We start from the raw sequence: 20,803 nt of genomic DNA on the forward strand, positions 1-20,803 counted from the left end.
GTAGAATATTTTTGTAGGGAAGCTTTCTTGGAAAAATGAGTTCTGAGTGTGTACTCAAAGTGGTAGAAAGTAAAGTGACAGAAGCAGAGATAAAGAGAAAACAAGCAAACAAACAAACAAACAAACAAAAAACCTGCATGGTGCAGGACTGTAACACTATAGTTTTTCTGTCACTGTTCTTAATGAGAAACAATGCGAAAGCATTAGCATGAGACTGCGTGGGTCTACTTTTCAGAACTTTATTATTCCTGTTACATTCTCTCTACCTGTCTTTATTTGCAAGATAATATCTATCTTATAGTTTTCTTATTAGCTTTAAACAAAATAATGCATACAAAATATTTATCATAGTTCTTAGTAAGAGGTGAGCTCTAAATAAGTATGTTATCATTACTGACAGTTTTAGTAGGAAATAGTAATTAGATGCAGAGTATTACTGAATAAAGGGTGTTTAAATTTACTTATTTAAAATAAGTATCTTACAGATTGTAGGAATAACTTCTCTTCAATTCTGCACTAAGTTAAGCAATTTGATCCTGATGAATGATCAACATTTGCCATCCTCTTAGATTTTAAAGGTACAAAGGGAAAACATTGAGGGTATTACTGCAGTAGGTGCTCTTGCTACCTTTAGGTAACACATAGTCCCCGGGATGAAGGATCTCCCACGCGGAAGAATTTTACCACCTTCTTGGATAATCAGAAATAAAAAATGAGTTAGGATGAGAAAGAAACAATATACAGTAGCCTGTAGTTAAATGTTCACTTGTAGTGTGTTACTTGTGTAAGTTTGATGAGCTTAATAAAAATAAAAGCACCAGGGCTGTCCTAGAAGTAATTGTGTCGGATTGGTAATGCCATAGTTCAATTAGTTCCAAAGCCATTTACGTTTCACAGCCCATTTAGTCTGAGACACAAAATGACCACAAATGTAACTTTCAGTCTTTGAAGACAAACCGAAGTTCTACATTTGTCCTTCAAAGTCACTTGAGCACTTCTTCATTTTGCTGCCTCAGTTTCCCTGAGGAATTCTTTTCCTCCTGAGAGAGATTAACTAATGAGCAATGTGTAAAAATTAGTTTCTTTTGGAAAAACACTGCTGCATAGAATGAGTATGAGGAAGGTCTTCCTGGATGTCTGGGGGACCCTACACTGCTTTGCTGACCACAGTCTGTTTACAGACACCCCCTGAGCTCTCTCTGATGGGGACCAAAGAAACAGTGATGGATCCTTGATTCAGTTGAGGATTCAAGCTCCCTGCTGGGGGGCGACTGTCCTGTCTCGGCTACCTGCAGGCTCTGGACCAGGTGGTACTTCCTCTCGTCCTCTGGATCATTCCTCTCCCCAGATAACTCATTTCAGTGCTCAGTGCTGAGGGTTTCTCACGTTTCCATTGCTTAACTTATCTCTCTTTGGCTTGTAACCAATTTGATGTCTTCCACTGCTGGTTTCACCGTTGTTTGGCTTTTGCTGTCTCTGTCAGCAACTCAAGAGCTTAGTTCCTGTAGACTCTCTACATCTTGCTGCTGGGCTAAACTTTAAAGTTTTTGTTTTGTTTCATTTTGAAGTTCTGACTTTTGGTTTTGCTGTGTTTTGAGACTTTGTGTTTGGATAATGACTCTGCCTCTGAAGATGTTTGCTCTATAATTATTATTTAATTGTATTTTATCTTGAACATTGTTTTGTTGTTTCCATTCACCTAGTACTTATAATGGTGAGCTTTTTAGATCTGTGTGACTTTATTTTGATTTTGAGTTTCTGGCTGATTTCTGACTGTGGATCTGAAACAAAGGATTGCAGAACTGTATAGATTCTGGCGACCCTTTCAAAGGATCACTGGGTTCCAACTGTTTTCATAATGGTGCTCGTGCAGTCTGGCCTCTTCCCTGTATTGGTCTTGTGCTGGAAGAAAACAGTCTGTAGTAGAACAGTGGCTTAGCGTGAATCAGATCAGGGTCACCAGCCATTCTAGGCTTTGCTGCCAGACACCCACACAGGGGGGAAGCCAGCTGTACTTTAAAACATCCGGAAATAAGCCAGTAAAGATCACTAACGTGATTGAAGCTTGCCCCCAGGAAAGAGGAAATGCTCTCTTTTCAGTATTGTTTGATAAAACTGGAAAGGCTACTACTAGAGTAACTTGAATATCTTAGGGGAAAGGACTCCTGTGATTGACTGAGTTGGGCGCGGAACTGAGTGGATTATTTTCCCACTATCTTTAAAAAAAAAAACTATTGTACTTACATGGCAGATGGAAAATGAACTGTGACTATTCAGCCTGCGATACCCAGCAGGCATTTGTCACACATGAATCAGCTGGGCCTTTTACCTTGGAGAAAACACCTAAGCATTATTTGCTGCCAATGACAAAATCTGAGCTTTTACGCAAAACGAATCAGAATCTGGGGAAAGGTGTATCCACTTTTATAAGAATGACAGCTTCCCAGCGCAGGCCAACCTGCGGAGGTCAGTGGTCGGACCAGTGGACAGTTTTTCAATACAGCACGGTGAAAATGTCACGTGGGAGTTCGGCACAATTAGTAATTTCCAAACAATCAATTTATGATGTTGAAAATCATGGATGCCCAAAGTGTGAAGACAGAACACTGTATTTGGATGTGAGCGTATTCTGATACTCTGAGTCTGTATTACAGCTTACAAGCAGGACATTACACATAATGAAATTCTGGTACTGTTAAAAAAAGAACACCCATAACATTTGAAAGACTATGAAAATAACCCTGTCTTGTCTTACTGCCTGTCTCTGTGAGCACATATTTTCATCACATTCCAAAGCAAAATCTTGCCCTTGATTGAATGAACAGAGTACTTGTCTATTAAGTTGAGAATAAAAGAGATTTGTGGACATGTAAAACAATGCTTTTTTATGAATTTTTCATAAAATGCTAATGCAGTCAGTTCATTAGTATTTTAATGGGTGAACCTTTAAATTCCTGTTGTTATTTCTAGGAGAACTATAAAACCTACAATATGCAATAATAATAGCTTAATATGTACAACAAAACGTAATGTTTATCGAACACCCACTGACCAGAGACCAGCTGTTTACCATGTATGTAATGTCTATAATCTCACTTCTTAGTGCCAAATTATTATTCCATCGTGGAGATGAGGAAATAGAGATAACAAGAAGTTCAACAGCTTACAAAATTATGCAACTAGGGAAAAATGAGAAAAAAAATCCTATTATTTCTAACTGCCCTCTAAAGTTTAGATATTAATGCCTCATATCCTAAAATATATATTTTCAGAGATTACTGCAATGACCTTAAACCATCTGAAAACAACACTGAATTTCTTTTAAATTTCAATGAGTTTATTGACAGAAAAACTCCAAACAACCCGTCATGTAAGTATGCATTAATTTGCAATAATTCCTTCAATGTGGTTATACCCAACATGGCCAACTAAGCCAAAGCTAAACTCCTATTATCATATTATGTGGTAACGCCATTCATTTATTAGCATGGTTGTTGATTTGCATACTTCATGAATTTTAATGTAAAATGTAACAGTCTGATCCCTGCCTCTTTCCTCCTTTGTCTCCTTCTTTCTCTTTTCAAAAAATATTTTTCTTCTCTTTCTGTCTTGAAGAGTTAACCAAAGCATTTTATCAGTTACCAAAAGTGAAAATTCTGTCTTCTTGAAGCTCCCTCTTAAATTTAAATTTGTCACAAACAAAAAATAATGACTTGCTCGTGCCTTGACTTGAGTATGAATTAGCAAGTTGGTTCAAAGAGCCACTCAGAAAATCTGTCCTGGGCAGCTGAGGTCTGCTGCAGTGCTCATGCGTTAACAGGGTGATTCCATCCTTTCGTCTCACTGTGAGCTCAACCTAAGCCAAGGTTTGCATGTGGGGTTTTTGGCATTGCTTATTTCCTGTTGATACGTAGTAAGATTGGTGAATGCTCCTTGAGAAGGATAGTGAAATTGTGAAACAACCACATGCTATCTACAAAAACAAGTTTATCATAAATGTTTGTCTTAATGTATGTAATCAATTTTCAGAAAGCCAGCACAACTGAAATCATTTTTGTGCTGCCTCTAGTTCCTAAGGAAGTAAATATGTTTAAACAAAATTACACTGAAGGTGTAATTCCTACTGTTGCTGTCAGTGCTTCTTTCTCTTTCTTCATTTCTGCCTCTTCTGTGATCCAATGGGAAGTGTTTCAGATGTAATAGAATCGTTTGAAGGCTGAGAATTTATAGATTGTTAATTGTAGAAAAGAAACCATACTATAAAGTTAGATTTTTCCTAATGTTTTTATCTTACATTATCATTATTACAGCTAGTATAAAACTAACTCTAAAATTTTTTATAAGTGATGAAATCTGTGCTGTAAATAGTTTATTTTTTAAAAAGAAAATTCATGTTTAATTTTGCTGTGTAAAACACCTGTTCTCAGTTCACCAGTGAAATTCAAGTTCTTTCCTAAGTTTAATTTTTGAACCTACCATAAATGTTTGATATATAGTGCTTGGCACTTTACATCCTGTCTGTATCCTTTAAGGAATGGATTGTCTGTCTCACCCTTATAACTATAAAGAAGAATAATCTCATGACATTTAAAAACTGTGTGTATGAAACAGAAAAGATTTATTCCAATAGTTTATACACTTTATGTAACCCCTGTTGGATACATATGTTGAGACACATGGAACATAGTGAAATGATAAAAATCATCATAAAATTACTTGCAAACTTGATTTATATAACAAATTAGAATAAAACATCTTTGTTCGACCTAAAAAGATTGGAGACTATTAAAATATATCATTTACTTTCCAAATGGGCTATCACTTAAAGTCATACAAATTTTTACATAATACAATAAAGAAGACAGCTCCTAGCATGACTGTAGTGAAATGTATTTTCAAATATGAATTAAAGTGATACTTTAATCCTGGATGAAGGAAATCTTAAACTAACTAAAATCATTTAAAATGTTTCCAGGATGTCCCATCCCCACTTCGTACTGTAATTGGATATTAACCAGTACTATGTATTCCTCATCTGAATAAATGAGATTCCATCAGGATGGGACGTATTACAGGGCTCTTCGTGGTTGTTGCAGAGTTCCCTGGGTTCAGAGCAGAGGAGGCAGGAGAGAGGGAAGAAGGCGTTGATTTTTAAGAATGTGATTAACTCACCTTGGTCCTCCATGTGTCTCCCCCCAGTACCTTTGAGCTTGGGCTGCTGCCCTCTTAAGTTATTCCAGAAATGACCCGGGCTCTTTACCAGGACCCATAGGTTCCAAAATTCTACCATGAGCAGTGCTGGTCTGTGATAGGCATTCTGTTCCTTGTGCCGGCTCCAAAACAAAAGGAATGCTTACCCCATGATTATCTTATATTTTGCTACTGAAAATGAGGAAGAATTCTCAGAAGTAACTTTTTTTTTTTTTTTTTTGCTACCGGGAATCAAACTCAGGACCTTGCACTTGCCAGGCAGGCGCTTGTGCAGCTGAGCTGTATCCCCAGCCCCAGAAGTGACTTTTGGTATACAAAGAGCATTTTGCTTAGAATTAACACTTGGCATCTACATAGATGCACACACACATGTGCACAATTGTGTGCAACATGTATATGTATATAACATTTGTATGAATATAAAATTGAAGTTAGATTGAAGTCACCATAACCTAAAAAGCAAACAAAAAGTGAAAAAGGAAAACCATTTCCTCATTATTTCCTAACATGACATGCATCAGGTTATCTTTTTGATAAAGTTTACAAAATGGTTTCTCTGTGGAACTCACTTTTCCACTGCTAATTTCATCCATCTTCTTCAAAGAAAAAAAAAAAAAAAACAAGAAAACAAAAACTAAAGTAATATGAACATTCCGCAACATATTGAGTACAAAATGTGTTTTTCAATTCATGAAAACATAATCTGTCCTGTCTTTGAAAACTGAAAATATATTCTTTATTATTACCCTAATTTAAAAACTATATGAGTATAATGGAAGGTACACTTTTTCCATTAGGTAATGCAGATTTGATTAATAGAGTCTTGCTGGATGCTGGTTTTACCAACGAGCTTGTGCAGAATTACTGGAGTAAGCAGAAAAACATGTAAGTATTTGTCCTTATTAATAACAAAAAATGCACATTCTGCATTTCAGCTTCACTTCTCCCTGAGAAATTCTCAGATAATGGGCCTCATAAATTCAAAGTTTATTATTTATCTTTTTCATGTTTATTTTTATTAGTACATGCGTGTAGTACACAGTGGTTACGTTCGTCATAGGGAGTTGATTCATGTACAGAACAGATATTTATATTTAATAAGAATTTCTCAAGGAAATAATTGTGTAATTGTTGACAGCTTACATTTTCAGTTTTGGGTATATTTCAGTAATAAAATCTGCTGCTGCTCAGTTTCACACTTTGGTGAGAATAAATCAAATTGAATAGGCCTGTCTGTGTCTTCCCGCATTTGTGAGAAAGTTGGATCTCTAGTGAAGGTTTAGCGGGCTTTCTAATTGCACCTCCTGTACCTCCAGTGACGAGATTGAGGAATCTGTTAGGATTCTCACCAAGAACCCCTTCTCGGTCTGTAGCTAAATGATACGTGCTCCCCTAACAGTGTCCTTTCTCCTTCATAATCAGCACCTTATATTCCCATTTTTAAGAAATTCCAGCAACTGACTTTCAGTCCCCTGTGCTGCCCGCTGCTCCGTACCAGCTCCCAGTCCCTTCTCTGTACAGTTCGTGCTGCCAGAACCTTCCACCATGCAGTGCCCCTTGCCAGACAGAGACAGAGTTCTCTTGCGTGCATTTTAGAGTCACTCGAGAGCTGACCATTGTTAAGAACTTTCTGCTTGACACCGGACTTCTCCCATGCCTTTCCCTTTGCCTTACGCTTTTCCTTACACCAAACACCAGCACTCTGCACCGGCTCCCTCCACGCTACCTGGGTTAATCTCTTACGTCTCTGTCACCCCTGTCTACTCCTGCTCCATGGTCAATATGCGGCCCCAATCATTTCCTGTGAGACCCCTTCCTCAAGGAAACTCCCGTGAAGTGCTTACTTCATCGTGGTCTCACTTGTCCAGGCATTTGCATCTTTGACTTCCTTTCAGAACTTGTTCTTTTCCTTTTGAATCACCAAAACCTAACTTAATATGTCAGAGTAAGTCTAGCCAAAATTTCCTCTCTCCTCTTCTGTTTCAGCAAGGGAGTGAGGGCGCGGTTCGTTGTGACGGATGGTGGGATTACCAGAGTTTATCCCAAAGAGTAAGTTTAAATCACATCTGTAAAAATAACTGCATTGTGGCAGACCGTGCCAGCAGTCCGTACATCACTGTATAAGGAAGCCATTCTTCAGAGGAAACTGTTCACTGTTAGATTAAATGGCAGTTGTGGTTTAAAGAGTTATATTAATGTGTGTTATAGAATATTTTATCTGAAAAAGTCTACCATAGACGACATTGTTTTCCGTGTTCTTTGATGCATGTTATCTCTGTACCTAAGGAGTAGTTCGTAAGGCGGGGAAAGGAGGCCCCAGGGGCTATTGGTATTAATTAGCTTGCTAGCTGACTTACCTATTATTTTCTATCTAGTGAATGGCAGAGTAAAGCTAAGAGTCAGTTCTATGATTCTTAATGCTGTACTCTGCTGATACGTTGCTTAGTAATGAGTATCAAATCATTTGCACTGTCAGTCACACTCGCCTCCTCTGACATCCCCGGGATGTAGACGTACCCATAAAGCTGCGTGGGTGAGAGGGAAAAGTAGGTTATCAGGGAGTTTTAAAGAATACAAATGATGAGCCATTTCCTCCTTAGAGCTGGAGAAAATTGGCAAGAAAACCCCGAAACCTACGAGGACAGCTTCTACAAGCGCAGCCTGGACAATGATAACTACATCTTCACAGCTCCCTACTTTAACAGTGAGTGTTGCCCTGGAACGCGGCTGCCTCTGTTCTTTCTGCAGTTTATCGCTACTACCTATCTTCCCACTCCAGGAAATGTTGAAAAATCTACAACGAATTTAAGTTGAGTGAATTAATTAATTGCTTTCATACTGCTTATAAAAATAATAGATCCTAAAAAATAGATCCTTTAAAAATATTTTATCAGGTTCTTACCCCCCCAAAAACAAACCCTTTCAAATGTACTTCTTAAACTTCTCAGAGCATAGGTGTTCCTTACTCCCATTTCCATAGATGAGGAACCTGAAGTTCAGAGAGTTTCAGTTTTATTCCAGAGTGTTTATCCATGAAAGGCAGAGGTAGTTCCTTAAATCTGAGATCATGCTTTCCATTTCACTTCAGCAGCCTCCCCGGCACCTTAGCGAACGCTATGAGAGGGACGCTTGGTGTACACATCTTACACTGTGGAAAGCCAGTTCGTGGACACTCTAGTTAGCCTGGTACATAAAGAGAGAAGAGACAAAGATGAGATCTCACACTCTGTGCAGACCACAAACACTAGCATTTTTAAGGAAGATACTATCGACCTGTATCTGTTCAAAGAAATTCGGTGTCATGATTTATCTAGATTGATCTTTTTTTTTCTTTAGAAAGTGGACCTGGTGCTTATGAGTCGGGCATCATGGTAAGCAAAGCTGTAGAAATATATATCCACGGAAAACTCCTTAAACCTGCAGGTGAGTGTGCGTGTTATACATATGAACATGACCAGAAGTAAATGTGACTTCACATTTATATCATAAACTGGCAGCATTTATCAGGAAGCCTCAAAGTCAATGACATGGAATTTAAAAATGTACATACAATTAGTAACCTATGGAATTAAAGAATTGCTACTCTATGAAGTTGAGGAATTTTCTAAGAAGTTGCCGTGTTTATCTGCTGTTCATAAATTTATACAGTTGACTTAGTATTATATACAGAAATGTTAAATCTTGGGCTGACGTAGCCATTGTATGCTAGAAGTCTCTCCTGCTCGAAAATGTACCCAGGTATGTGGGCAAGGGCATACACATTTGAAATTTATTCATGAAAGGATATCCGTGGGGAAAAAGAAATTCTGGAAAATCTATATTTTAAACCATTCTATGTCTGTCTGTCAAGAAGAAGTAGGTAGATAGCTATCAAAATGTGCACTAAGATGTTTGGAATGTTGAATTTTTGGTAAAATAAACTAAGCAGGTAAACACAAACACAGGAAAACAACACAGGTGAGGACTGGGAGTGGGCGGGAGTGAAGAAGACCCAGTGGGAACTGTCCGTTCTGCTCCTGCTGCGACCCCGTGCTGTGGGAAGGGTCCTGAGAGCTTCGGCTGAGGGCAGTGGTGGACTAAAGGGCAAGCGGGTGCTGTCCAGCCTCAGTACCCGACCTGGGCTCCTGTCCCCAGCTGCAGTCCGCGCTGCTGCATTTGCTGCCCCGCCCTGCCCCATCCACACCCAGAGCCCGCCCGTCCTGCCCTCAGCAGGCTTGGACCTCTGCTGACCCTGGGATGACCTCCGAGATTCTGCAGCTTGGTACTCAGCTTGAGTGTTGGGAAACGAGCTCATATAATAGCGTAAGAGCTGGTAGTGCTGTTTCTTAACGAAGACCCTAGGACGTGCATCTCTGTAACAAATAAATGTTCAACCCAATAGTTACTCAGCACTGCAGAAAGCACCTAGACCAGTTGTGGCGAACCTGTGGCACGCGTGCCGCAGCTAACCGTGTGTTAACATTGAAAGCTCTAAAAGGTTCGCCCTAACTGCCCTAGACTGTCAGCTGATAGCTAACTATGCCTTTAATTCAATTAATTTTTCAGTGGTTGGAATTAAAATTGATGTGAATTCCTGGATAGAGAACTTCACCAAAACCTCAATTAGGGATCCGGTAAGATTTTTTTTTTATGGTACACTTAACAGTCTCAAAATTTAAAAAGCTAAGCTCCTTCCAGAGTGGCAAAATAAATTTTGACTACCACTAAATTGAAATAAAAATATTGATTCTTGTGTTTACAGAGTTTGTTTTATTTAGTCAATACATTTTAAAAATTAAAATTGTAATTTGCCTGACTGTTTATTTTTTGGTATGGGGAATCAAAGCTCAGGCACAGGTGCTGTGCCACTGAGCTACATCCCCGGCCCCCTAAGTTTGTAATTTGATGTGCTAGTTTAGATATCAATTGATTGATATTTTCTAATTTTAAAGGTAAAATTATTATCTCTTTTTTTATTTGACCATTATGTAATTTTATTTTATACTAGATAAATTACTCAAAAATAATCTACTTATAACATGGCAATTATTAATATAATTAAGATCTGTCTTTTTAAAGGCGATAACTGCATTTCTGTCTTTCAGTGTGCTGGCCCAATTTGTGACTGCAAAAGAAACAGCGATGTAAGAAAACTCTTTAAAATACATTTAATGACAGTATTTTCTTTTATTATTCTTGCTTGCTGAGACCTTACAGTATTGATAAAAAGATGCAGAGATGTTAAATTAACTGCTAAAAGTTCTATGAAAGCATGATAAGTAGATCTAAGTTTTATATTTGTAATTTTAATTCTTATCTGTAAAGGCTTCTTTCTAAAATACTCAGATGGTATGGGAAGGCAGGAAACTTCGTGTCAATGTGATGGCATTCTCTGTGGTCAGATCATTATTCTTGAGCATATTTATCTTCAGCTCTATTTCGAAACTCCTGACCGAAATGTTTTCTCGGTGCTCAGCAAATTCTCCTCTCATCTTCTGAACCTTCTTTTAATTTTTCACACCATTTGTAGTGGTGGGAAGTTTTTTTATAACTAAACACTGGAGTCACATAGTTCATTATAATGTTTGAATTGACAAGGCCTGGGTTTCACACTGTCCTGTATTATTTGAAATTCTATCTGAGGGAATGGAAAAGAATATGTAGACTAACGTTCAAAACTTGAAGGTGGTGTAATTATGATACATGAATTATCCAGTGTTGAAAATGGATGATGAAGACCACTGTTTTCTTCAGATCCTTTGTGTGCACGTGTGTGTGTGCACCCAAGTGTGTGTGTGTGTGTCTGTGTGTGTGTGGTGTTGAAATAATTAATTCTGGTCATCTCCATCTTTCCCCCTTCTAAAAGAAATTGCAACCCATTAAATACAATTTTTTATAAATTATCCACTGTGCATGGACCATGCCGTGGCTGTTCTCAGAGCAGAAGTTTTAGCACGCTTCCTGCACATTCGGAAAACAGAACTCGTCGTGTTCCCAACTCTGGAAACAGTGTTGTAGTTCCGACTTTATTCCTTATTAATTATTCAATTAATTTTATTTAAATGTAGTGGGATTTTTTTCCTATATATTGCAGGATGAGTTATTTTTTCTTAACCGTGGGCATTTTTTTTTTTTTTTACTTTGCTTTCTCCTTTTAAATCTCCAATTATCCAATCAAACATTTTTAGCACAGAAATGTAAGATACTTATAATATTAATGTGCTTGCTTTTAGTCCCTAGTCTATGAAGCGTAGTACCTAGGATGATTTTTGAAAGGATTTCTTGCCAAAATCTGAAGCATTTAAAAAATAAATTATCAAATACTTTATCCAGCATCCTGGATCATGGAGGTGACTTAAATTGGTGAAAGGATTATTGGTCTTGTTCTTTGGATTAGTCCGGATGGAGCTCAGTCTCGACCGGATGGTTGGTGGTGCGTTATCAGCCCTGGTGCTTCATATAAACAAATACATTTGTGTGCTCGCACTTTATTTAATCTGAGTCCATGAACATGGATCCTCAGGAGAAGATCCAGTCATTAAATTTTTCCTGTCTTCGCGTTTCAATGTTCTCAAACAGTGGACTAATGGTAGTGTGACCTCATAAGCTTCCTACAAATGCATTGACTGCTGTTTCTGTCTTGATAGGTCATGGACTGTGTGATTCTAGATGACGGCGGGTTTCTTTTGATGGCAAATCATGACGATTACACGAACCAGGTGCGCAACCAAAGTGGAGGGATGCACGGTTTCCAACAGGAATTTCCCTGATCAACATGACAAACACCTTCCAGCATTATAGAAATCAATACACTGCTTTACTTCTGTCACAAAATACATTTCAAAATGTTTAATATTGCCGGGAATATAGCTCAGTGGCACAGTGCCTACCTAGCAAGCCTGAGGTCATGAGTTCGATCCCCGGTACCACAAAAAAAAAAAGTTTAATATTATGTAAACCACTAAGAAATACATGCCGGGCCTAGCTTTTCCTTATGCTTGTTGATTGATTTTACCCCTTTGATACCAACAGTTACAATTAAACATGTAGTGAAGGATTTAATATGATAGGAACTTACTTAAGTCTTGCAGACTCTTAGAAAGTTGCTTTGCATTAAACGTTTATCGGCTGATAATATCAAACGTGGTAGCTGGCTGTTCAGGCCGGGGGCAGTGGTTAGCTCCCTCTTTGCAGATTGGCAGCACAGAGTCTCTTGGACTCACTGGGGACTTTAAACAAATTTGAATTAGCTGCCCATTTATTTCATTTCTGAATCTCCATTTCTGGCTTCTCTGGGTAAAAAGGAAAAAACGCTCTCTGAGCAGTGGGCTGTTCCCTTGGATACCAGCTGTGGGTGGCTGGACTGAGGAGCGGAGCCCCGCCCTGCACATGAGCTCCTGCCCACGCCTCCATCCTCGGAGCTCTTTATTTCCTACGTTCTAGTTCAGTCCACTCCATCATTTATGCTCCTTGTCACCTGCCCAGGAGACATTGGGCTTTCTGTTTGTTTCCTTTTGTTTCACTGTATATATTGAGGTGTACGACAAGATGTTTACATATATGATTATTTCTATAGAAAAGCCCTTATTAACTGTAGTCCTCTGAGGTCCATTCTATGCCCATTGATCCTGGGAAAATACAAGCTTCTACTCTTTGACCTCTATCTCCTTCCCCCGATCCTGGGCCAGGCATTTTGCTGGGACCGGGATGCTTGGTGCTGTGTCCGTTCCCCACACGAGCAATCGCAGCCAGGCGCTCAGAGTGAGAGTGCTGTTCCAGTTCTCTCCGTTACCGTAGCAGGTTTCTCACTTGGTTTGTGCTTAAGCTCTCCTGTTCTTTTCGATCACAGTTTCTTCTCATTATTTCTTTTCACTGGGCAGGTTCAGAAATTCATCTTTGGTGTACATTTGAAATTTTAATAAATTTTTTTCTTCATCAGATTGGACGATTTTTTGGAGAGATTGACCCTAGCCTGATGAGACACCTGGTTAATATATCAGTGTATGCTTTCAATAAATCTTACGATTATCAGTCAGTGTGCGAGCCCGGCGCCGCCCCCAAACAAGGAGCAGGACATCGCTCGGCACACGTGGTCAGTAGAGGCTGTGGTCGGGTCAGTTCCTGCTATGGGGACATGCGCGTGAGCATAGGAGAGTGCACTGACTTTCTTACTGTGATTTACAGCCATCCATAGCAGACATCCTCCAGATTGGCTGGTGGGCCACTGCTGCTGCCTGGTGAGTGCTGACTTTGAGCTTTATTGGTCTTGAGAAAAAAGGTGCTGTGAAAAACTAATGTGAGGAAATTATGAATTTTGTGATAGGTCAGTTGTTGTAGTGGGTGGCTTTTATTTTCATTGCTCAGGCAGATGTTGGAAAAGTTGATGATCATGTGAAATTTAATTTTTAAAAATGGAAACGTTATGCTCAAGCAAATTTCAGTCTCTTTAGAGCCTTTTAATTTATGGTTCTGTTGGAAGTCTTCATAGATTTTACTTTACATTGTACCTGACCCCTTAAATTCTAGGAATATGTATCTGTAAGATTTATTATCTTTACTCTCCAAATTGGGTGTCTTCATTGATCCAGTTCATGGCATGCCGACCTAACTTTCTGGTCTTCACCATTCATTCCTACAGGGACTGGCCGAGGTTTAGAGGCATCACATTGCCGAAATGAACCCAGATTTCTTTTCCCTGACTCCCTCACCCTTGCTGCCTGAGCCCCCTCCCAGAGGGACACCACCTGTCCTTCCGCTCTGACCAGCCAGGCTGCGGCCGCCATGTGTCCCGGAGTCCTGGTCTCCTTCCATTCTCCTGTCCTGCTGCTCCTCTTGGGTCATCACCCCACTATTATCTCAGCCTCACCCCTCAGGTTGATCTGTGCCATTCGCTGAACACTGAGATTTCTCAGCTAAATTTATTTATTTATTTATTTATTTTTCGTTTTTCTCCGGTACCGGGAACCGAACTCACGACCTTGCGCTTGCCAGGCAGGAGCTTTTGCCGCTGAGCTAAATCCCCAGCCCCTTCTCAGCTAAATTTAGGTGACGGTATTATTTATCAAAGTAGCAAAGAGTAGTTTAATTTAAACGCCTGATTTTTTTCTGAAAATTGTATTTTATGGCATGATACTGATATTTGTGTATCAGTTTTAAGTGGGCTCTGTATCTAATAGAGATCTGAACTAATTTACCCTATTTTCTGGCCAAAATCTATTCCCCCCTACTCCCACACCCCCACCTCATCCCCTGTTTTCAAACTAAATTCTGTTCCAGAAGATTCTGTAATAATGTTTGCTTCTGCGGTCATTTATTTTAAGACGGAAATGTGCCCTAACATGTGCTTTCTATAGAACATGCATATACTATTTTATGAATGCCCTGTTCTAACAAATATGTTCTATACTGTAAAGTAAGTAGATCAGAAATTCAAATCTTTGTAGTACAAAGTCATTCTGTCACAGGGCTTCCTAGAACTAAAGCAAGGAGAAAACCTGGATGTAAAGACCTCTTCTCTGAAGTGCTGATCTCTGTCTCTGAGTTCATATTCGCACAGTGATGCTGCCCCTTAGGCCCTCGAACACATGCGTGTCCTGCACTTGGTCTCCAATACCTCTGCCTTCTTCACAGGGCACAGCAAAATGACACTGTTATGTGTAATTTAAGAAATACGTGGATAAAAATGGTCTTAAATTTCCAGGGAGCAACTTTCAAACAGATGGAAAATGTATTATTTGTTGTTTTACCTACAAAAGTGCTGAAGATTGTATTATAAATTCATACAGGGAAATTTCTAGATTTTTCTGTTATTCATTTTAAACATTCAGGTCTATCCTCCAGCAGTTCCTCTTGAGTTTGACCTTTCCTCGGCTCCTTGAAGCAGGTATGTAAAGGCCCCCAGGTGCTCACCATCAGAGCAGTGAAAACTTTCACTTTGGCCGTAGTGAGCTCCCCTCAAGGAAAATGTGTGTGTGTGTGTGTGTGTGTGTGTGTGCGTGCACAAAAGAGAGACATCATCCCTCTGACACTTCTGTAGATTGAATTTGTCAGGCCTTTTCTAGTATTCTAGAGAATTGTTGTGTTCGTGTTGTCCCTTGCTCTGCCCCGTCATGTTCACTGTCCTGTTGATGAGTTTTGGGTGCCCCACTCAGGGGCTGTCAGGATGTCACACAGAATGAGCCTGGCATCTTGCCGTGTTGGTTTTGCCCAGTTGAGAAGGAAACCTGGGGGTGGCCGGCCGGGTGTCCCGGCCAGGTGGTGATCTGCGACTTGATTCCCACAGTGGAGATGGAGGAGGAGGACTTCACCGCCTCCCTGTCCAAGCAGAGCTGCATCACCGAGCAAACCCAGTACTTCTTCAACAACGACAGTAAATCCTTCAGCGGCGTCCTTGACTGTGGGAACTGCTCCAGGTACTCGGTCCCCCGCCTCGGGCGCAGCCCTGGTTCACCAAGTCCCAGTCAGGTTTATAATCTTTATAGGAAAAAATGCGGATTGTCATTGACACCACAGATGGGAGTAATGGTTTTAAGTCGAAAGTATCCGAGATCTTCAGTTTCTTGGGAGGCTTTAAAAATTTATAATATTTAAAATTCGAAGTTTGATAAGTAGTAACTGAACTATAATGATACGATCAACATAATTGCCTACCTTAGGCAGAATGTAGAGAAATTTGTATATATTTAATGTCATTTTCATCTAAAATAATCCGTGTTGCAACTTATTGATTTAGAGGATGATAAAGGTTTATATTCTAAAATAACTAGTGTGCATTATATTATGTTAATAATTCTAAGCACAGTATAGTTTCCTTTCAGAGATGGTAATTACACCGGCTTACAAAAGGATAGTTCTTGTGTTTGTTTTTGTTCCTAATCTTCTCTGACAGGAAGACTTGAATATTACCTTTGACTTGAAACTGAAGAAACTGGGAATAGTGTAATTTCATACAGTCGTGGTTAATACTATGCAGTCAGTGTTTATAAAACATCTTTAAATTTTTTGCGATGAGGCGGAAAATTTAACTGGCTGTAATGGAAAGAGGAGAAAGGCAAGGTGGGGACTCTGGGAGGCTGAGAAGAACATGGTGATCCCTGCTGCGGGAGGCACGTGGTTCTGAAAAAAAACGTTAACAGAGATGAGGGGAAAGCGAGGGGCGCAGGGAAGCTGAGACGGGAAAGCACGGGGACATGGAGTTGCTAGGGGACTGAGAACCGAAGTCTGTGACAGTTCCAGCAATTTTCAAGCAAGGGGTCAGCCACGGCCGCCACGAACTGTGATTAGACACGGCCAGTGTGTTTTATGACTTACTTCAAGAACCTCTGCATCCGTGGAGGAGGTCGATGAGAAGAGAGGGAAGGCAAGAGGTCAAACGTGAACTCAGAGCAAAGACAGGGCGTGTCGTAGAGATGGGCGTACCAGGCTGCCCACTGCAGGCAGTGGCATTAGAGCATGTTTAGTGGGTACCCACTGAGGTCCAGCCATGCGTACTTAAAGCACGAGATTAAATGGTAAGGTAAAGGGTAATATAATGAAGACATGATTTGAAACATGCTTTCTGATCGAGTCGTATTTTTATCTGACTTGTTTTATGCTCATGTCTCAAACCAGTGGGGGGAAAGAAGGAAAGAGAGTTCCACCTTGAAACATGTATACTCATAAAAATTACTTCTTAGTGATACTGTTTATATTTTTATTTTGGTTGCTGAGAAGGACAGGAGATTTAGGCGTGGCTAAAAGTGGGGATGGAATTTCAAGCCCTCGATCCTGTGTCTCTGTGCTGTCCACTACAGGACTTAGCAAATTCAAAACGTTGTGTCTTGATCTCACTTGTCCCATTTGAAGCTTCACAGCCCAGCTGCTTCGTGGCCTGAAGGTCGCCATATTGGGAAGAGCAGGAAACACCTTGGTCTTCACAGGAAGTTCGCTTGGTGTCATGGGTGGAGACTGTTCTGCCCTTAGCTTGCTGAGAATACTTAGCCATTTTTCTACCCTGATTTTCTATCTGTAACAGGGCTGGTTTGGCATATTTTAAGTGATGAATACCACAGTTCCTTGAACATGAAAATGAAACCTTTCTTTTATGAGTTTCAACAACTAAATAGGGCTTACTCTATAATGACAGCTAACACAAGTTGCTGTAAGAAATGTCCTCCATATGACGTTTGTTCTTTCATATTCATTTGAGGGAGGCGATATGTTCATGGCATTAAATACAAAGATAATAATCTTTCTTTTCAAAAATGCACTCATTCTGTTTTACTACTTCCCATTGTGATGCTTTGTGTTTCATATCCTGTCATGTGAGAATCTTTGAAATAGTTCATGCCTTTCCCAGAAGATTCTTCATTTCACATGATGCCTCAACATTAATTTTGCAGAATTTTTCATGTAGAAAAGATTATGAACACCAACTTAATATTCATAATGGTCGAGAGCAAAGGGACCTGTCCCTGTGACACCAGGCTGCTCATCCAGGCGGAGCAGACTTGTATCCTTTGACATCAAGATGCTCAGGATGGAAAGCCAGTGTAAAGGAATGTGCTAGTAACCTGCTCACCTTGCTTTTGCTTATAAAGAGAAAAACTGATTCCAGAGAGCTGTCATCACCCTGGAGAGGAAGAGTGGATGTGTGGCAAACATTGGGTTTGAATGTCAGAGTTGATTCTGCCTCATGAGCACTGCAAGGAGAGTTCAGTACAGTCCCTTAAATCCCCACATACTGAGAGTGATTGTGTTGGGTGAAAGTAACGGCACTATCTCTTGCTTGTTTTAAAAATCAGTAGGTTTCATTGCATCACTTTTGCTCACATGTGGGGGGACTGCAACTTCCTGTTCCTTAACAAGTCTCACAGCTGATGGTCCAGACCCTTGTGATATGGTCAAGCAGCCCAGATACCGCAAAGGGCCTGATGTCTGCTTTGACAACAGTGACATGGTAAGACACCACGTTTAGTGGACTGAAACTCCATAACTGAGTGGCTCTTGTCCACCAGAATTTAAGCTGTAAATGGCAGTGTTTTTTCTCAAACATATTGTCTTAACCATAGTTTTTCTCACTAGCATGGTATACTTGCTGGTAGGTAAATTTTTTTCATTTCCAATTTTGTCATGATTATCATAAATTTAAATAGTTGCTTCTTCTGTCTTTCCCACAGAAATTGTACTTTCAGACACAACTCCATCAGCCCACTGATTGATTACGTGGTCACAAATCTGATGATAAAGATTTTCTAATAAAAATAACTCTTAATAAATATTACTTATATGTATTGCCTGCTTGCATTTCTATTCAAAACTTGAAAATATGTTATTTTTATTAGAATATTCCTATTAGTTTGTGTTTTGTCTTGAATAAGTATGCTAAAGACCTGTTATATAGCTATTTTCCTATATTTAATAGTTCTAATTTCCTTTACCTGATTTCTGATATTATCATAGGTTTATATTATTTCCTTTATATTTTTTCTAAGTATTTGAAGTTAGAGTATTCAGTTTTACAAGGTTAATTTGATAAATTACAAGGCACATTTAATGTATGTTATCTAAAGATGGTCACTAGTTTCCCTATAAATCATTTTTCCCAAAAGCATTTTTCTGACTTACTATGCATATAGTCAAATGCTTTCAAAATTATTTTAATTGAGAAAATTTATTCTTGGAGATGAATGCCACAAAAAACTCCATTCATTTTTACTGATTTGAAATAGAATATTCCCCAGTTCTGATTTTCAAGGTATGTCTTGCATTGGTGGCTCATACACACCAAGGAGCTCACAAACAGAACCTTGTCCCCTTCATACAGTTCTTATTCTAAAACTGTGTCAGCACACCCATTGATTAACTTGTGTTTTAGAAGAACTTAGGATAGGTTTATAACCACAAATGATTAAGACTTCTCCAAGACATGTATCAAGAAACTAGATAATATAAATTTAAAAATGAAACAAAGAAGAAATAAAATGCAAGACATGTTATCCAGTATATCCAGTTTATCTCTGTGAAGAGAATTGACTATTTCTCTTAAAAGTGATTCAAGGGGCTGGGGGTTTAGCTCAGCGGCAAAAGCGCCTGCCTGGCACGCGCAAGGTCGTGAGTTCGGTTCCCGGTACCGGAGAAAAAACCAAAAAAAAAAAAAAAAAAAAAAAAATGATTCAAAAATGGAGCTAAGGTGTTGGGTTTTTATTTTTTTTCAGTTTTACCTACTATGATTTATGCAGTCCATATTTGAGGTCTTCTATTAATCTGTTTCCCAAAAGAAGTTGGGGGCCCGGGAGTGCCCACAATCAGTAGGGAAACATTGCTCTTCAGCCATTACTCAGCAACCTCTGACAATCCAAAGGCAGATGAATTCACTCAGATGAACCTAAAAGATGTGAAATCACTATTGACTCAAGATATTCTCATTCTAGGAGTCTGTATCATTTGACCAGAACTTACAAAGATTTGACTAAGATGAATTTTCAGCAATTCCAGTTCCTGTGAACTGTCTAGGGGTTGTGTGTGAAAGTATCGCTCTGCCGTGTAGCTTGGTGCGCTAATGGTGCGTTGTGCTTCTCTAGCGGTGGAGTATTTTGGTAATGCTTATTCGCAATGGTCTCTGTGAATCTGCTCTGGATGGAGGCTCACATTAACTGCTAATTGCCAGCAAATTGCATGAGATCTCATCTTGTATGTCTTCTTCTCTGTGTTTTCTTTCCTTTCCTGTACTTGCTACTTTGCCCGTTATTAATAGGATCAACTCATGTGCACAGCGAGTGGTGCCTGTACCATGATGTCCGCTCCTATCTGCATTTTACTGCAAGTTTTCATGTGGTGTGGATGGTCAGTCACTTTCTCTAATTTTTCTTTTGTCTTGTTTTTGGCTTGAAATATTAGAAAATGATTCATACCCCTAAGTCCACAATAATAAATGTCATGAGACAATGTTATTAAAATTTTAGTACTGATACTCTTTTATAAGTGGTGGTTTCAAATGGTGCATAAGTTTTTCATATCAAACATCAAAATTAGATTTCTATATTTAATTTAAATATCATAATTTTCTTTTATGGTTTTTCTGCAAAGATTAGTCAATGTGGATCAAATTTTATAGAGGCTTTATGATATGTCACTTTTGCTAAAGAGAAATATTTAACAATTATTAGAGGCAGTTATATCAATTATTTTCCAAAATGCTAACAAGTTTAGTGGACCATTTCAGTTTTAGTAAGCATTGTATGAGAACTTCAATAATTCTGGTTTTTCTTTTAAATAAATTTAGTTTAAGTAGCTTTTGAGAGTTTTATTCTGAAAATATTGGTATTCTTGAAATAGTTTAATAGAGCCTTTGTATTTTCTAAAATTATTTTATTTAATGTCAAATTATCATTGTGTTTTAGAATTTCATAAGCAATACCATTCAGTAGATGTCTGGGGCTTGCATTTATGTTCCGTGTTCCATTTATTGTTATTCAGTTTCATTTCTGATACTCTGGAATCACCAGGGGTATGTGACTAGAGCAACTTCTGTTGTGTTCTTTCTCCCTGGTCTTCAGGTAACCATCAACTAGGAAGCCACTAGATGGAGATGTGACTGTTACCAAGCTAGAGTGAGCACAGGAGACAGGGAAAA

At 39.1% G+C, this 20,803-nt stretch overlaps 1 protein-coding gene across 4 annotated transcripts in view; it reads left to right on the forward strand.

The window, feature by feature from the left end:
* Cacna2d1 (calcium channel, voltage-dependent, alpha 2/delta subunit 1) overlaps nucleotides 1-20,803 on the forward strand; it is a 419,185-nt gene that overhangs the window by 389,953 nt on the left and 8,429 nt on the right. For all 4 annotated transcript variants that reach the window (XM_013510508.1, XM_013510509.1, XM_005377191.2 and 1 more), the window contains 14 exons: nucleotides 3,273-3,370; nucleotides 6,009-6,096; nucleotides 7,198-7,260; nucleotides 7,812-7,915; nucleotides 8,548-8,634; nucleotides 9,757-9,824; nucleotides 10,296-10,334; nucleotides 11,838-11,909; nucleotides 13,130-13,282; nucleotides 13,375-13,427; nucleotides 15,018-15,073; nucleotides 15,473-15,602; nucleotides 17,571-17,680; nucleotides 18,045-18,127. In XM_013510508.1, coding sequence (XP_013365962.1) covers nucleotides 3,273-3,370; nucleotides 6,009-6,096; nucleotides 7,198-7,260; nucleotides 7,812-7,915; nucleotides 8,548-8,634; nucleotides 9,757-9,824; nucleotides 10,296-10,334; nucleotides 11,838-11,909; nucleotides 13,130-13,282; nucleotides 13,375-13,427; nucleotides 15,018-15,073; nucleotides 15,473-15,602; nucleotides 17,571-17,680; nucleotides 18,045-18,127 — 1,204 coding nt within the window. The remainder of the gene's footprint in view (nucleotides 1-3,272; nucleotides 3,371-6,008; nucleotides 6,097-7,197; nucleotides 7,261-7,811; nucleotides 7,916-8,547; nucleotides 8,635-9,756; nucleotides 9,825-10,295; nucleotides 10,335-11,837; nucleotides 11,910-13,129; nucleotides 13,283-13,374; nucleotides 13,428-15,017; nucleotides 15,074-15,472; nucleotides 15,603-17,570; nucleotides 17,681-18,044; nucleotides 18,128-20,803) is intronic.

The sequence above is a fragment of the Chinchilla lanigera genome, unplaced genomic scaffold (assembly GCF_000276665.1).
Source record: "Chinchilla lanigera isolate Chin_1 unplaced genomic scaffold, ChiLan1.0 scaffold00009, whole genome shotgun sequence".
Taxonomy (NCBI): domain Eukaryota; kingdom Metazoa; phylum Chordata; class Mammalia; order Rodentia; family Chinchillidae; genus Chinchilla; species Chinchilla lanigera.